Source organism: Balaenoptera acutorostrata, chromosome 9, assembly GCF_949987535.1.
Source record: "Balaenoptera acutorostrata chromosome 9, mBalAcu1.1, whole genome shotgun sequence".
Taxonomy (NCBI): Eukaryota; Metazoa; Chordata; class Mammalia; order Artiodactyla; family Balaenopteridae; genus Balaenoptera; species Balaenoptera acutorostrata.
Genome location: NC_080072.1, coordinates 6,152,595 through 6,170,971, shown reverse-complemented (window position 1 = coordinate 6,170,971; position 18,377 = coordinate 6,152,595). Strand labels below are relative to the sequence as shown.

At 40.3% G+C, this 18,377-nt stretch overlaps 1 protein-coding gene across 1 annotated transcript in view; it reads left to right on the top strand.

Annotated features, from left to right (window-relative positions):
• The first annotated feature begins 4,186 nt into the window (after positions 1-4,186).
• Positions 4,187-18,377, top strand: part of TOP6BL (TOP6B like initiator of meiotic double strand breaks) — a 96,135-nt gene continuing 81,944 nt past the window's right edge. The window contains exons 1-4 of the mRNA XM_007171044.2: positions 4,187-4,331; positions 5,278-5,310; positions 6,317-6,458; positions 12,229-12,282. Of these exons, the coding sequence (XP_007171106.2) occupies positions 4,302-4,331; positions 5,278-5,310; positions 6,317-6,458; positions 12,229-12,282 (259 nt within the window). The 5' untranslated portion in view covers positions 4,187-4,301. The remainder of the gene's footprint in view (positions 4,332-5,277; positions 5,311-6,316; positions 6,459-12,228; positions 12,283-18,377) is intronic.

The window sequence follows — 18,377 nt, the reverse complement described above, 5'->3', positions numbered from 1 at the left end:
CATAACACCTAAAGTGACTAGTAAAATGGGAAAAGAATGAAGACATCCTGACCCTTTTAGACTTTTGATCCCACAGCCTTTTCTCAACTGGTGAGAATGAAAGTTGGGGAAACAGAAGATAGAAGCGGCCTTAAAGCTAGAATGGGTGAAAATCAAGTCAACTTCGGAGATCAGTGAAAGATAAGCTCAACCAAGTTTCCATATTACTAGCTTTAAAGACTTCGTACACCAGCATTCTTGGAAAAATACTTCAGAGTATTGTAATCATACAAAAAGTGAACCAAGACTGAACGTGTGCAACCAGTGTCCTCTTTAACGGAGCACCTAGAAGAAGATTCTTTGTCCCAGTTAGCCTACTTGTCTTTCAAGTAAAGTTGATCATCTGGCCTTTGAATCAATTGGTTTACTTGGCCATATGTGACCAGATCACACTGCTGTTTCCATTCCTGAGTCTTCTATGCTACCAAGAATACTTCCCTTCCGGTGGACACCAGCTGGCAGGACAAAGCCAGCTCCGCCTAGAGAGAAAGTAAAAAGCCAATTACGGAGAGCAGAACCACTTTGTGATATAGATTTTATGGGTTATCTAGAAAGAGGAGAAACCAGACACTAACAGGAAAGGAATGCTCTCCTGGGCTGGCCCCAGAACCTACTACTAGTAGATGAGAAATCAGAGATTCTGTGCAAAGGGTGATCGTCAGCCAGGAAAAACAGGAAGCTACCCAGTATCATAGTCAGTCATTCTAAGACGGAGAGGAAGAAAACATAGGGAATGGGGGTGAAGAAGAAATACTCTAGTTATACAAACAGTGATATCGTCTTGGGGGGAGAATCTTTCCTTTGCTGTAGTGCAAGAATTGGCACAAAAGTCAGCACCACTATAGCCTCTAGTGCCCCCCATAATCTAATATTCCTCTGCGAGAATATCCCTTTCTGACCCCTGATAGGGAAGCAGAGGGAGGTGAGTCGTGAAGCTGCCCCAGATTCTGTGCTCCAGGTGGAGAAGGCCTCAAGAAGGTGAAGGGATGAGCTAATCTGAGCTTCCTGGCCCCATTTTCAGGGATGTGATTAGTGGAGAGGCACCTGGGACCTGCTCCATTTCAGGAAACCCGGTTATGGGAACTGGTGGGGCACAGACTTGGCTCAGGACCCGAGAGAGGCAGTTAACCCTTTCCTATTGCCTATATGAGAAGCAGGCTCTCAACAGATTCCCAGGGGGAAAGAGACTACTCAAGTGGACTTAATTTTGCAACAACCTGATAAGGGGGACCTCAGGGATATTTTCCACGTAAGTGCCTAGGGTCATCTCTTCAGGGCCTTTGGATGCTGTAGGGGAGCCTGAGAACAAGGTAGCTCCTAAGAAGTATCCAGGAATGATATACACAGAGAGGGCACATTCAAAAGGGGAAGACAGCTCAACAGTTCCTAAAATGTCACTGTTCACCTGGTAGCATTCCCTAGGATGTTCTGGCTCCATTCAAACCCTTGGGTTTGGGTCAGAATCAATCCGGGGCTCTTTTGGCCAGACAGGGCATTTCTTCTCAGAATAAACAGCATGTCCCAAAGTGGGCATGCAACAGTAATCCAAATCCTGAGGTAGGTGGAGGAATGCAAACAGAGTCAATATGCCACTAAGTCTAAGGACAGGGGAAAACTGGCTCTCTGAAGACACTGGTAATATGACCCTGCACTCCAGGGCTGAAGATGTCCAAAGCAGCATCCACAGGCTCCTTGGTTGACCTGGTTGACTAAGGTGACCTTAACCTCACACAGGTCATTTCATTTCTTTGGGCCTCAAATTTTTTCATCTATTGGGGATCACTGATAACCTCTACTACAATCCCTTCTGGCTCTAACACTCCACTGCTCTGAGGATGGGGTCTGAGTAAAAACAGTTTTAATAATGTGGGGTCAGTCCAATAGTATGTTAGTTACTAGACCTCAAACAGGATGGGGGCACACACTGATGGGTGAAAGAAGGGTGGGAACTGTGGCTCATTCAAGCCTTAGTTTGTAGGGAGATGAGGGTACCTGAGTTCACTGTCTTAGCTTTTGCACGGAGGGGTTGGCTTCTCATGGTAATGTTAATGTCCCTGTACTACAGAACTCTGAGACCAGCAGTTAGGCAGGTCACAACCACGTGGGAGAAGGAAAGAGTGGTTAAGAGATTTTTCTTTCAGATTCTGGCTCTGCCATTTACAAACTCAGTGTCATACAACCTCTTCTTGGAAGCTCATTCTCATCATTAATAAAACAGTGATAATAACACTTCCCTTACAAGATTGGGAGGATTACTTAAGATAAAGGAAAGGTGAAGACCACTTAGCACAGAGTAGGTGCCCACCACATGGCAAGCCTGCATCAAACTTTGCGGACTACAATGGTTTACGTGGTGGCAATCCTGATGGCAGGCCCTCAGATCACAGGCTCCCTTCCTCACTTCTGCCTACATCTGGCTCTGTCCCTGGCCACCTCTGTTAGGCCTCCCCTGCCCCTAGGATGGTACTGGGTATTCCATTGCATGTCCATCCCTGATGCTCACTTCAAGGCCAAGGTCTGGAAGCAGGATGACCAACTCACTTGAAGTACTCTACATTGGCAGCTGTTCCTCCACCCTTCCTTCCCAGTGTCATCCTCAAGGTGGGGCATTTTCTGCTGAGCCAACACTCTCCATGGGAAATATTTTAAAGAGCCATCTTCGGCATCTTGGTTTCTCACCCATCAATTAGTGAAGATAACAACTATCTCACAAGATACTTGTGAGGGTAGACAAAATTGATGTAAAGAGCCAGTGGTATCCTACAACAGGTAGTCATTCAATCTTAGCTCCCTTCCCCTTGGCAACTCCCCTTCCTAAAGGGGACACCCGAGAGAGAAGAGAGTGAAAGGGAGAGGAAGGCTCCAACGATTCCCCAAAAGTCAGCTCTCATATCAAGTCCGAGATGGTATTATGATGAATTTTCCATAAATAAAAGCCACCTTTCTGCAATAGATCTACCTATTGAGCAACAGAGATGGGGAGGGTGCTCAACAGTGCTGAGCAAAGATGGACAAGGCTATATGATTCAGGTCTCAAGAGTCATGTCCTCTGGAGTAGCACCAAGGTTGTGTACTGGACAGGCACTCTGCCAGCTCCCCTGCCTGTTCTGCCCAGTCCTGGCTTTCTGGAGCTGGGGTGGAAGAATTTTCGTTGAAGGAAAGCAGCCAACACCCTGCACCACCCTTCTCCTTGGGCAACGCTTTGCCAGGCAGGACTCTCTCTCACCAGTTTTCTTTCAGATGCCTGAGGAACCAACTGCCAAATCATCAGTTTGGGCTCAAGCCCCTCTTACCACGCTCCTCCCTGAAAAGCCCTGAGTTCAGCAGCTAGAGTCTGGAGGACTACCTTCCGATCTGTTGGGAATGCTCTTGGAAAACCCCGGAGCTTCTGTCACCTGGAGCCTAAGAAATCCAGGTCCTGTCCTTGGCATATTTAGTGCACAAACGTGGGGGGCTTGTTCCCTTCCAGATCCTGCCTAGGGGCTGGCTGGGCACCCTGGGATTAAGCTGGGCATCTGCTTGGGACAGGTTGCCAGATAAAATGCAAGACGCCCAGTCTTGAATTTCAGAAGAACGAATGTTTTTTTAGTATACGTATGTTCCAAATATTGCATGGGATACACGTATGACTAAAAAATTGTGTTTTATTATTATTATTTTTTAAAATCTGAAATTCAAATTTAACTCTTTTTTAACTTAACAAGGGTGGGAAACCAGAGGTTGGCCTGGGGCACTTGGGGCAGTCCCCCCAGGAGGTGAGACTGTTTGGAGGTCAAGCACCGGTTTGGGGATCCCGCTTCCGGCACCGGCAGCCCCTCTCCCGGCGGAGGCAAAGAGCTGAGGGCTGCAGCCCTCAGCAGCTGAGGTCTCGCGCTGGGACCGTGGGAAAGTTCTTTCGGGAGGAAGGGAGGAGTGGTGGCCTGTCCTCATTCTTGCTCGCCTGCAGCCTCGGTTGCCACCCGCGGGCTCCCCCCAACCCCGCGGCCTGCCCAGCGGCCGGCCCACGGTCAGCCGCTACCGCGGGCACCCTCCGGACCACTCCTAGCAGGTCCTGGCGGCTCGCCGCAGGGGGGAGGGGCGGGGCAGGCGTCGCTGAGTGCGCAGGCGCGGCGAACCGGTGGGCGGGGCTCGCGCGCGCGCGCGTGCGGGCGGGAAGGGACGGCGTCGCGCGGCCAGGCGTGGGCGTGGGCGTGGGCGCGAGCGGAGGTCGAATCCCTGGCGGGCGCCCAGCGATTGGGCGTCGCTATTGCTCGCCGAGCGGAATGGAGGGGACGGCCGTGGCTGTCTGCGAGGTGATGCCGGGAAGGGAGTGAAAGCGGAGGAGGACACTCTGAGGAGACGGGCCTTGTGAGGAGGCCGCGAAGTTTGGGCAGAGGGGTCTGGCTTTGCCTGAGGGGGAGAAGGAAGGTTCGGGAATGATAGGATTCGGTGAAAGTCAGCGTGTCCCTCGCGGGGTCGTGAGGAGCAGAGGAGAAGTGGGGCGTGGGAGCATCTGGGCAGTAAAGCCCGCGGGGTGCTCAGTGAGGAGAATTTAGTCAGTGGGTGGCATGGCCGTCCTCTGAGCGCTGGTGTCGCCCCCACCTGACAGCTGAGAAAACCGAGGCTCAGGCAGCTCAAGTGTTTGCCAAACCTCAGCGGACGCCCAGGTTCGAGCCCGGATGCCAGCCCAGGAGGACCCGCCCGTGCCGGGAGGGCGAGCAGAAAGCAGGGGTGGGCGACCTGCGGGGAAGTCGGGGCCATGCGGTGCAAAGTGGGAACGAGGGAAAGCCGTATCCGGCCCGCGGGTCAGCCGAGGTGTGGAGGGGATTCCTGGGTCAGGCCCCAGAGCAGCTGCCTGATGAGAGGCTGAGGTTCGGAGGCCTCACTCACCCAGCTCGGACCACACCACGCGTCAGAGATGCTCTGGGGGGTGGGACTGAACCCCTGGCCCCGACTTGCCACCTTTGTTCGTTCATGACAGCGTTTTTACAGCCTTACATGATTGAATTCTTAATTACTGGCCTCGTATTAGACAGATTAACTACTAGTACGTAACTACTAGACAGGTGAAATAGGACCAGAGGCCACAAGGGGTTGACCTGAAGGCACCTCGAGTTCTCCCAGTCTTCCTGCCTTCTTTGTTATCAGAGAGAGTTGGAGGTTTAGATTTTACAGATGACAGAACCTAGCATAGAACCCAGAGCTTCTGACTCACAGGCTGATGTTCTCTTCCCAACTGCTCTCTCACTGTGGATAAAGAAGCTGCGGGAAAATCTGAACAGAGGGAGCACAGTAAGTCAGAGGATGTGTGAAGGAAAGTGTTAGGCTGTAGAAATGCCTGGAAACCTTTCTTACAAACTGGTACAAATTGGGATCTTAGTTCCCAAGTTCTCATGCTGGGATCTCCCTGCCTTTAAAAAGAAAGTGGGGGGGCGGGGTAATAATTTTCGCTATGGTACCTCAGTGTGGAAGTGAGAGTCTACTTTCATAAATAGTAATGGAAATTAAATACAGTATGTTTTATTTTAAAATTGTCTCATCAAGATTGAATGTTTTACCAAGATATCGTGGAGACCTGTTAAACTTAAAATATTGTGTGCAGATGAATTTGTTAGAAATAATAGCTAATATTTATTAAGCATTTACTGTATACCAGGCACTGTGTTAAACATTTTGCACATATTGTTTTGTTTACATTCAGCAGCTGCTGTATGTGGTAGATTTGTCCTCATTTTTATAAATGAGGAAGCTGAGGTACAGGGAAGTTAAGTAATTTGCGCAAGGTCACATGCTAGTGTTTGGCTCATCAGAGATTCAAACCCAGGCATCTGCTTCTGGAGCCAGTGCTCTTAACTAGTATTCTGACCCTCAGAAGTGTTGATTTAATGAAAGGTAAAGGTGATTCACAAGCAGATGCCATTCTTATTCATAATCTTCATGTTGGCTTTTATTTAGGGAGAAGAAAAAAATAAAACAGGAAAAACAAACTCCCACTTAATTTTTTCAAATTATTATTTCCAGATGAACTTATCCTTTGACTAAAGCAATTTTTTGTCTCCATTTCCTGTCTTGGACATTGTGTTGAATTTCGCTGTCTCCTTTTTTATGTCACTCACCTAGCTGTTTCTTCTGTTTAGACACAATGCTTTGTTCTTAACAATTGTAAATCTGGCATTTTGCAAGCAAGAATATTAGTTTTTGGAAATGAGAATTATTAATTTAACTGTGTCATACAAGTTTATTATTACCATGATTTTTAAAAGAAGGTTGTGTTTTCTTTGAATTGTGCCCTTTTCAGATACTGAAATATTTAATTATTCACTGGAGGTGTGAAACAGCAAGAATATCAAAGGGAGCATTGCTAGAAGGAGAGCTTGTGATTTCCATAGAAGCATTAAATTCTAAGCACCAGGCAAATACTCTTCATTGTGTAACAACTAGTAAGTGGAGGAAGAAAAAATATTGATTTCTATCTTTGTTTTGTCATGATTTATGTTATAGTTTATTTAAACATTTCAATTAGTCATAATCTTTTATTATGTTATTACTCCAGAGTTGTTCCATAATTAAACTTAAGTGATTATGAAGTAAGTATCTGGTGATAGATTTACAAATCTGTCATACAGGAAAGGTGAGTAGGATGACTTATCAAAGGATTATTTTACTGGTTTAAGTTTAGATTGCTCAGAAACAATCTAACTCTTGCTCTTGGTTTTAACCTCCTTTTTCATAGCTAAATTATATTACATTGAATTTTGTATCCTCTTTCATTCATGTCCAGCCTTTGGTAGTTGGAAAAGAGCCAAAAAAAAAAAATTAAATGATGAATGGTGCATACTTTGATAATTCTAACTTGCAGTTAATTTGAAAATATATATCTCTTCCATTTGGCTCTTACTCTTTCATCATTTTTGCCTGTACTCTTGGAAAGCTGATGCACTGAGTGGCCCTGACACAATTTTCTTGAACTTGTGAAGTGATAACTTTTTTGTCTGACTGTTTTTTGGGTGTGTGTGTGTGTGTAGGTTTATTGAAGAATACTTTGGAATGAAGTTGTCCCATCAGCCTTAGAGGAGTCACCCTGAGTCCCAGTTGAGACTGGATAGTACTTTAGGCTCTACAAGACATTTTCTCACCTGAACTGGAACGACCTGTCTTCTCTTTGCTTACCTAGCAGTAAGCATCCTCAAGAGGGGTATGATAGTTCGGTTTGCTGTTACTCCACATGAACTCCACTCTGATTGGACAGAGTTCCCACCATTCGTGAGAGAAGTGGTTAGTTACATGGCTAGGGTGATAGTGGTCTGCATATGGTTCTCTTAGCTTGTGCATTGATACTGATCCAGTAAACTGTGCTCAAGGTGGCAGGGTTGATTTCACTCAAAGGGACTTGAGCCACAATAGCTTTTGGCAAGAAACTGAATTCTGTAGACATTTTGAGCCTAATGGACCTCTTCAGCCCATCTAATATAAGGGGCCTTTCTCTTCTGCTTATTGTCTCTTTATTATTTTAATTATTTTTTTGACAGGAGGAAAGGCGATACGTGCTTGTCATTAAACATTATAACATTACAGAAACATATATTATGGAAAATGAGACTCTTCAGTAATCTCACCTCTTGAGATAATTATTAACATTCAATATATATTCTTCTAGATTTTTCTATGCATATGTTCAGAGTCTTTCACCAGGTGGATAAAAAGCCAGATTGCCAGCATTCTGGGATTGAGGGATTGGGGTGGGGGGAGTGGGGGGGGTTGTATCTTAGCATTCAATGTTTATGTTCACTCAATCCGTTTGTTTTTAGTACAACTTTAGTTCCCAGCCCAGAGACCCATGCTTCTATCTTTTCAAAGAATAACCTCCCCCCAACCCCTCACCAAGGTTAGGGAGGGCCAGTCCTTAGACAGCTGAGTGGAGAAGGGAATCTAAAGATCTGACTACTTCTTAAATTCATTTTTTCAGCTGACTCCTTATTTTGGCTCCCACTCCTACTTCCAGAGATTCCTAATACTGCCATTTTTGAGTCTTTGGGGATTTTGTTGTATAATTGGTGTCGTTTCTTCACCTTTCCCTTTTTTGGCTTATAATTCAATTTTTCAAGTCTTGAGTCCGAAATCCTTTCCCACTAGTCCTTCTGCTTTTCTGTTTCTATAATATTATTATAATAATCTTTCTCTCTTATTTTCTATCTTTGTGGGTTTATTCCTTTAAAAAATACTCCTTTTCCATTTTATTGAGATTTCAGGAGGGAGTAAAAGTAGATGTGTATGTTCAATCTGTCATCTTTACCTGAAAGTGTGGATTGGTGTCATTGGGCTAGGGCTGGGAACTAAACCTGGGGCTGCTGTAACAAAGTATCACAAACCGGGTGGCTTAAAACAAAGTAAATTTATTCTCTCACAGTTATGAAGGCCAGAAACCCACAATCAGGATCTCAGCAGGGTTGGTTCCTTCTGGAGGCTCTGAGGGAGAAATCTATTCCTTATCTCTCTCCTAGCTTCTGGTAGTTGCCAGCAAGCCCTTGGTGTTTCTTGACTTGTACATGTATTGCTCCAATCTCTGTCTCTGTCTACATGTAATGTCCTCCCTTGTGTTTGTGTCTTCACATGGCCTTCTTATAAGGACACCAATTGGATTTAGGGCCACTCTAACCCAGTATGACTTCATCTTGATGACATTTATGAAGACCCTATTTCCACGTAAGGTCATATTCACAAGTAATGGGCCTTAGTTCTTCAAAATCTCTTTTAGAGGCACAAAATGCAACTCACAACAAACCAGACAATTTTGTTGCTGGAATGATCCATCTGTGAGAAGCTGAGAGATGAGTATATATTAGGTTGGCCAAAAGGTTTGTTTGGTTTTTTTCTGTAAGATGGCTCTAGTAGTGTTTAGTTGTCTTTAACTTCATTCAAAACAATTTTGTTAGATTGTATTGTGACAGCTGTCATATCAGCGTGCATTTAAAAAAAACATCAAAATTGGTGAATTTTTGTGTAGCCATTTTAATATCAAAGATGGAAGAAAAAGCAACATTTTCAGCATATTATGCTTTATTATGTCAAGAAAGGTAAAAACACAACTGAAACGCAAAAAAATTTGTGCAGTGTATGGAGAAGGTGCTGTGACTGATTGAATGTGTCAGAAGTGGTTTGCGAAGTTTCATGCTGGAGATTTCTCACTGGACGATGCTCCACGGTTGGGCAGACCTGTTGAAGTTGATAGGGATCAAATCAAGACATTAATTGAGAACAATCAACATTATACTACACGGGAGATAGCCGACATACTCAAAATATCCAAATCAAGTGTTGAAAGTCATTTGCAGGACTTCCGTGGTGGTGCAGTGGTTAAGAATCCACCTGCCAATGCAGGGGACATGGATTCGATCCCTGGTCCGGGAAGATCCCACATGCCACTGAGCAACTAAGCTCGTGCGCCACACACAACTACCGAGTCTGCATTCTAGAGCCCGCGAGCCACAACTACTGAGCCCACGCACTCTAGGGCCCATGTGCTGCAACTACTGAAGCCCGCGTGCAAAGAGCCCATGCTCTGCAACAAGAGAAGCCACTGCAGTAAGCCCGCACACAGCAACGAAGACCCAACGCAGCCAAAAATAAATAAAATTAAAAAAAAAATCATTTGCACCAGTTTGGTTATGTTAATTGCATTGATGTTTGGGTTCCACGTAAGTTAAGCGAAAAAAACCTTCTTGACTGTATTTCCGCATGTGATTCTCTACTTAAACGTAACGAATGTTCCATTTTTAAAACAAATTGTGACAGGAGATGAAAAGTGGATACTGTACAATAATGTGGAATGGAAGAGATCGTGGGGCAAGCGAAATGAACCACCATCAACCACACCAAAGGCTGGTCTTCATACAAAGAAGGTGATGTTGTGTATATGGTGGGATTGGAAGGGAGTCCTCTATTATGAGCTCCTTCCAGAAAACCAAACAATTAATTCCAACAAATACTGCTCCCAGTTAGACCAACTGAAAGCAGCACTCTGAAAAGCGTCCAGAATTAGTCAACAGAGAATGCATAATCTTCCATCAGGATAACGCAAGACCACATGTTTCTTTGATGACCAGATGAAAACTGTACAGCTTGGCTGGGAAGTTCTGATTCATCCGTTGTATTCACCAGACATTGCACGTTTGGATTTCCATTTATTTTGGTCTTTACAGAATTCTCTTAATGGAAGAATTTCAATTCCCTTGAAGACTGTGAAAGGCACCTGGCCCAGTTCTTTGCTCAAAAAGATAAAAAGTTTTGGGAAGATGGAATTATGAAGTTGCCTGAAAAGTGGCAGAAGGTAGTGGAACAAAACGGTGAATACGTTGTTCAATAAAGTTCTTGGTAAAATGAAAAGTGTCTTTTATTTTTACTTAAAAACTGAAGGAAATTTTTTGCCAACCCAATAGTTTTTCCTATCAGTAATTGTTGAAGGCTTTAACAAATATTATTTACTGCAGTGTTTCCCAAAATGTGTGCTACAGGATGTTTATATAAATTATGAGAAAGGAGTTATGCAGTCATCTAAACTTGAGGAATGCTGGTTAAAATCAAATGAGTTTTGTTACTTTAGATCTTCTCAGAACCTTTAATATGCAAGCACGGACTGAATCTTTAAAAATGGGCTGTAGTATATAGCATTTCCCAAACATATTTGACCTCGTAGCTTTTTTAAAGATCATCTTCTGTTCTATAAAGAGAATTTGGGAGAATGCTGTTGCTTTAAAAATATGTGTTCTGTCATCTTTGCATTTGAAGGGTAGTACTTTATTTAATACAGAAAGATTAGAAGCATAGCTGAAAATTTGGGGCTGGGTTGGGTGTGGAGCAGGCAGAATGATTGCTCTCCCTGCACATGTTCACCCAAAGTGACCCATTTTCAACAATTGTTGATATGATACTTGTTAAAACTAAGAAAGGTTGTTGGAACAGTGTGATATACGCAGTTGAGAAACATCATGGACACACTGTGAGACATACAGTTTGTGGTTTGTTTCTTGTTGATATTCTAGCTCCTCACTAATCACTGGTGTCGGCCTGCTACCACCTTCCATTCCTGTCCCAATCACAATCACCCACTCCTTTAGGTCAGAATCAGTGTATACCTGTGAGGAACACTAAGTTTAAAAAAAAAAAAAAAAAAGATTGTTTTTGTTAAATATTCTATGCTACCTGGGCTCAAGCCTTTTGAAATATGTATCATTTATCCAGAATCATTCAAAATCTGGAGATCTAGAGCAATGCTATCTGATAGAACTTTTTGTGATGATGGAAATGTTCTTTATGCTGTTCAATACCGTAGCCATTAGCCACACTTGGCTATTGAACACTTGAAATGTGGCTAGTGTGACTGAGGAATGGAGTTTCTCATTTGATATATTTAGTTAGATTTAAATAGCCTCATGTAGCTAGTAGCTACTGTATTGGACAGCACACATTTAGAGAATGGTATTGCCTCTCACCCTAGATCAGTGTTTCTCAACCTTTTTTTCCTGCCTGAAGAATACATATTTCTTGAGGGATAGACACATTTCCATTGGTTCTTGTGGCAGTGGTTCTTAGATTCTTAACTACGGGGTCGCATCACTCTGGGGGAAGGCATGTTCTATTTGGGAAAAAAGCCTCCAGGTGATTCTGATCTTTTCCCCCCTCTTAGGTGCCTGCTTCCTCCCTTACCCTCTTTCCCTGAAGAATTACTGCTCTAAGTGCCCAAATGTTCAGATTTAGAACTCTAGGTACAGATAATTCTTACCTGATAGTCTAGTAAAGAGTAAATTTACTAAAGAGTAAATTGGTTAAAAGAAAGGCCAAAAATTTTAATTGAATCTCATACTGGAATATGAGTTATTGGCACAATATACTCTGATTACTAGCAACAGTCTGTGGTCTTCCTATGATCCTTTTCTATCGGGAATAGTAATATCCAAAGAGGCAGCCCTGGTGTTTAATATAGGTAAAAAGAGTTGCTATTTGGTTCTCATCTCTAAGAAGTTATTCTGCCCCTGAACAGTTGTAGCCTCATAATAATTCTTTGGTGCCTCCATTTTTACTGAATTCATTAGTAGTGACCATCTTTTAATGTTCTGTATTTGTAAACAATGATTTCAGGCTCCCATATGATTCTTTAGATGAAATCCATTGAATTGCTTTATTTATGATACTTCTTTGTATTGTTTCTTACAGTTGCTTCTGCAGGAAGCATTTTTGGTGGTTTGGTCCTCAAGAAGTTCCTAAAAGGTAAAGAATTACCCATCTTCCACAAGATTAAATCTCTTCCTGTCAATAAATTTAGTATTTTCTGAAACAAACTTAACATATACTGAAAGATAGATAGAGTTGTCAGATTTAGCAAATAAAAATACTGGACACTCACTTAACTTTGAATTTCAGGTAAACAATGAATACTTTTTTAGTATATTTGCATGTTCCATGCAGCAGTTTATCCTGTAATTTATCTGAAAATCCTGCTGAAAGATGATCTATAAAATTGTACAGATACAGGAAAATTGTATAGACCTAAGACAAGATACCTAGGTCACTGTAGCTTCTCTGAATACTCTCTATACAACCTCAGGCAGAATTTTCCCAGATGTAAAATACAATTTTTAGTAAAGTATTTGTTCCCATCTACCTCAAAGAAGTAATATATGGAGAATGCTTTTACTATAAAAGATTTTGGCTGGTATTAATACTGTTTTCCACATGCCAAGGTTTATGGTTTAGGAGTTTTCAGTGACCTTAATTTTAGAAGTTCTTTCCTTTGATTTGAGAATAATCTAAAACCAAAGGACATACGTACATTATTTTAAGGAGACCAAAATGATTTGAGAACCATTGTGCTTTCATTTTTATCTTTTATGGTTGTGTGGCTTGTAAATATTATCTAATGGGTCTGTCTTTTCCTAATGAGTGGTTAATTAACAAATTTTACAAAACAATTTTTTAAAAGAAATTTCCCCAACTAAACCTGGAATATAAGTAGATTGTGGTGGGTTTTTTTATACTTTTTATTTTATATTGGAGTACAGTTAATTAACTGTGGTGGGTTTTTTTTGACTTATGTTTGTCACTGCTTTACGAAAATATGCTATATATTAGATATAGAAATGATCAAAAAGCTACATTAGAAGGGTATAATGTTATAAAGTAAATGTTTGTGAAATGTATTACCATTGGACATTTTTAAATAGCAGGGTTTCTTAATGCTGTTTAAAATACAATCAATTTATAATTTTAATTTATACCCAAATTTCCAGCAACTCAATTACTGCATAAACCAAAGTACCTTCCTTTATCTTGGTCTTATCAAAGAAAAGAAGAAACTATTTTTTGCAACTCACAATATGAAAGACTAAAGACATAAACATATAGGAAACAATTCTACCTTTTGAAACTTCTTATTTGAAGTAATGTTTAGTTTAAACATGGGGATTTAAAAGTGCTTGCTTGTTAATTTAAGGGTCATCAGGTGTATTCCCTTTCGCCTATGGAATTGTCTTGGCCCTCTGAATCTACCTTCCAGCTGTCTGTACACTGGATTCTTAATAAACCTCAGCTTTTTGCTCTATGGTCCTAATTTGTTTAGATTCTGCTTGGTGTGCACACATTTAAAAGCAGTAATTGTGGAGGAAAAGTAATAAAACAAAAAATAGAGATTTTTGTTCTTAGCTCCATAACAGATGTTCTGTGGGAGCTTGGGTAGAATGTTCTCCCTGTAGTAATAATCAAAATGATGATTTATTGAGCATTTACTGTGTGCTGAGCTTTGTGCTTGACACAGAGGGATTACAGTGGTGAACATGATAGATTTGGTTTCTCCCCTTAGTGCCATATTTAAGATATCTTAATCATCTAATTATACTGCCTCCCAAAGCCTATGCCTGGAAGAAAGACAGAATCAGCTTACTGTCCTGGAGAGTTTGCTGCAATTCTAAGACTTTTAGAAAATCTGAATTCAACTTTAAGAATCATGAGTTGACTGCCTCAAAATCATCTAGTCTATTTATCAATCTTTAGTTCTCTTTCCTTTTGGATTATGCCATTGAGATGATGCAAAGAGTGGAAAGGCATTCTTAATGCCACTGCTCCAGTTAAATGTGTGAAAGTGCTTTGAAAGAAATGAAAATTCATAAAAATAAAAGGGAATATGTTATTAACTCTAGGGAGGAGATAGGAATATTTCCTGCACCTTAAACCTAAACTGCACAATGAGTGCTTAGATCATACATAGTGCTGCTTCTTTGACTAATATTTGTGAAAGTGCTTTGAAAACAGTGAAAAGCCATGTAAGTACAAGGAAATGGTTTTATTATCATTGTTAATACTAGGGAGAAGGTATTGAGTATAGTTTATGGAATAACCACCTATTTATTATGCTAATACAAACTTTAGACAGTTTGTGTCATGTTGACTTAGTTTTAATTTGTTGTTTTAAAAGCTCAAAGCAATTTTGTGCATATTTATTTAGTCTATTTTCATATCCTTGTGATGAAGTGGAGGTGGCTAACTTTTTGTACAAAGAGGAACTAGTGCACATCAAATACACAATAAAAACTGAGTCATTTGCTCATAGTCAATCACATTTAGTAGCCAACTTTAGCCTGTCTTCTCTCTAGCTGTTAGGGCTCATGATATTAACTTCCACTCAGTAATGCTATTTATTCTCACTAATTAGTAGCAAAAATGACTCAGTGAAGCTCACAAAGGAAACTGTCCAAGACTAAGATTTGAATTCCTTAGCTCCCTGACTTATGTACCATTAATTATGCCTTTATTACTATTGTTATTTATTTAGCATTCCTATAACATTATTAGCAAACTGCTTTAAATTGGTCCATTCACAAATCTTTACACTATTTAATTAACTTCATCAGGAAGTCTCTGGTGGCTGATTCATTAACCATCAGATTTCCCAGTGCTAAAGAATTAACGTATCTGTACAAAATTAATACGCCTCTGAATTCAGTTTGTTAGCTGTGTCATCCTCTTCATTGCTCAGTTGATTTCTCTCAGTGCCTAAAAAGAGGTCTGCCCTCTCTTTAGGAGAACTGTACTGTTGTAGAGCCATCCAGCTTCAGTTTTCTTTACTCTTCAATCTATTCTATCAGAGTTGTATCAAGGTACTTTTTCTCTGGATCTGGACCACTTCAGATCAGTTCCTATACAAACAGGCTCATATTTTTGGGTGTTTTATTTATGCTGGATTAATAAATGATGACCAAGATAATCTCCCTGTTTTTCTACCTCTCTAACGGTTTATGTTCTTTTTAAGTTTTCTTTTGTCTGTGGTCCCTAACTGTTTGAACTTTTGTCCAGTAAACCTTCATTGAACCTCTACCTTGCCACAAGAAAGTTATAGTGAGAGGTACCTCTGAAAATAAAATACAGTGTGATAAGTACCATAGTGCTTCTTTGGTAACACAGAGGATATTCCCTAAAGTTCAGTCACCAATATGCCTTTCTTCCCTTTATTATTCTGCATCATTATTCTACGTTTACTTCAGATATCTTCTACTTTTAAGGCTTTAACTATCATTTCTATGTTGATGAGACATTTTTTTGTCTCTATCTCTAATGTGTTTCCAGCTTCGATTGTCAATTGGACTATTCCATTTGAGGGTTCCTCTGGAATATCATGTGCAACATGTCTAAAATAGGGTTCATTTTCTTAAACTAACTTGCTGTGTAATCTCCATTCCTTTCAGGGATACTAACATTTTCATAATTCTCCAGGCTTAAAATTTTTGGCTTTCTTTGAGGGGAAGGGGAGGCTTCTCCTTTTCTTTTCTCCATTATCTAATGTAATTGAATTTTTGGTTAATTCTGCTTTTATAGTGTAGAATTATTATTTATTAAATTATATATTAATTTAAACACAGCTTTATGTTCCTCCCATAACGACTCCCAATTGCTTATTAGAATAAAACACCTCAGACAGGATTTGAGGTCCTCTGTCAATTAGAATAATCTTCTGCACTTTGAAGGATGATGCTCATTAAGATAGATAAATTCTTCTGTGTTTAAAAATTCTCATTCCTTTATATTAACATATGTACTACTATTCTGCATCATATAGTTATCCATTTATGTAGAAATCCATTTACATATTCATTTGTTATCCATTTATGTAGAACTAATTCTATCATAAATATCTATTTGGTGAAATGGGATAGTTTTAGCTTGTCCTTCTTGCCCAGATCTAGAAGCTACTTCCTAACATGTCTGTACTTTAGTGAAGAAAAGAAGGAAAAGAAAGGGTAGAAGAGAGTGATGAGATGGAGGAATATGAAAAAAGCCATATATATATATAGGTATATACTCAATACCTTATTTCACTGTTTTTTTGGTCTCTCCTAGTCATATTATTTTTACTTGTTTTTTAATCTTATTTTAAATATCTCCTCATTCCCATGTTTATTGACATAATTTAACTCTTTACTAAAATACAGTTTGGCCAATCATTTAAAAAAACGTTCATGTATTTTTCCCAAGTAAGAAAATTTACAACCTTTGTTTTCTTCAAAAGACTAGATAGGAATACCAACCCTTGAAAGTGGGGAAGACAGTTTTGCTGTTGATGTATGGTTACATAGTTATGATAGTTCAGCTTTTGCCTCCAAAATGGCATCAGGGAGATTTAAAAAGAAAAATATTTAGTTTTGTCCCTTTTGTTAATTTGTTGGGAATGGAAGTCAGTAGTTGTGCTTTTCATACATTGGAGAGATTGATGTGTCCAGGCTTGCTCAGCATTGAGTGAAAAACTCACAATGGTGAACTCTTGGATGTCTGACTTAATATATATTTTTAAAGTCTGAGATTCTCATAATCAAAAATTTAAAATCTATTCTTTTATATCTTACAAGATCAACAACTCCAAATCTCACTACTTATCTAACGCTTTTTCTCCTGGGAGCTTGTTTTGTAGACATGACCTCATTCTCGAGAGATAGGTCAGACATAAGTTATCACCATTTCTGTTTCAGGGATGAGGAAACTGAGACTTACCTCAGTCTCCGATATTAAGTTTAGAAGTAAGGGAAGAGTTTGGGGACTTAGGTCATTGGTTATCCTGTGAGTCCACACTTAACCCTCACGCTTTTGATACATTCTAAATAGTCTCTTGCTGCTAAATTTGCATAACACATGGCAAGATTTTATTAAGAGAAGATTGACTGAAGATCAAGAGAAGTTAAAATAAATGAATTTGTCTTCTTTTGTTTCTTTAATATTTAAATATGCCCTTTATTGGTTTGAGGAAGTTCTCTTTTAGTCCTGGCTTGCTGAGAGTTTTTATTAGGAATGGATGTTGGATTTTATCGAATGTTTTTATGCATTTATTGAGAAGATCATATGATTTTTCTTTTTTAGGCTGTTAATATGGTGAATTACATTGATTTTCAAATGTTAAACCAACTTTGCATTTCTGGGATAAATCCCAGTTGGCCATGATGCATTATGTATCCTTTTTATGTATTGTTGGATTTGATTTGCTGACATTTTATTTATTTATTTAAAAAACTTCTAAAAATAAATTTATTTTGTTTATTTTTATTTTTGGCTGTGTTGGGTCTTTGTTGCTGCGCACAGGCTTTCTCTAGTTGCAGCGAGTGGGGGCAACTCTTCATTGCGGTGCGTGGGCTTCTCATTGTGGTGGCTTCTCTTGTTGTGGAGCACGGGCTCTAGGCACGTGGGCTTCAGCAGTTGTGGCTCGCAAGCTCAGTAGTTGTGGCTCATGGGCTCTAGAGCGCAGGTTCAGTAGTTGTGGCGCACGGGCTTAGTTGCTCCACAGCATGTGGAAACTTCCCGGACCGGGGCTCGAACCCGTGTCCCTTGCATTGGCAGGCAGATTCTTAACCACTGCGCCACCAGGGAAGCCCGATTTGCTGACATTTAAAAAATAATTTTTCCATCTGTGTTCATAGGAAGTATTTGTAGTTTTCTTTTCTTGTAATGACTTTGTCTTATTTTGGTATCAGAGTAATGCTGACTTTATAAAATGAGTTAGGATGTATTCTCTGTTCTTCAATTGTCTAGAAGAATTTCTGTGGAAGGTATTATTTCTTCCTTAAATATTTGGTACAGTTCATCAAAGGAAGCCATCCGGGCCTGATTTTTCCTTTGTGGGAAGTATTTTAACACAAATTCAATTTCTTTGATAATTATAGGGCTATTCAGATTATTTTGTTTTTTCGAGTAAGTGTGGGTAGTTTGTACCTTTCAAGGAATTTGTCCATTTCATCTAAGTTGTTAAATTTATTGGCATAAAATTGTTCATAATATACCCTTATTATCCTTCCAACACTTGTAGAATCTCTAGCAATATCACCTCTCTC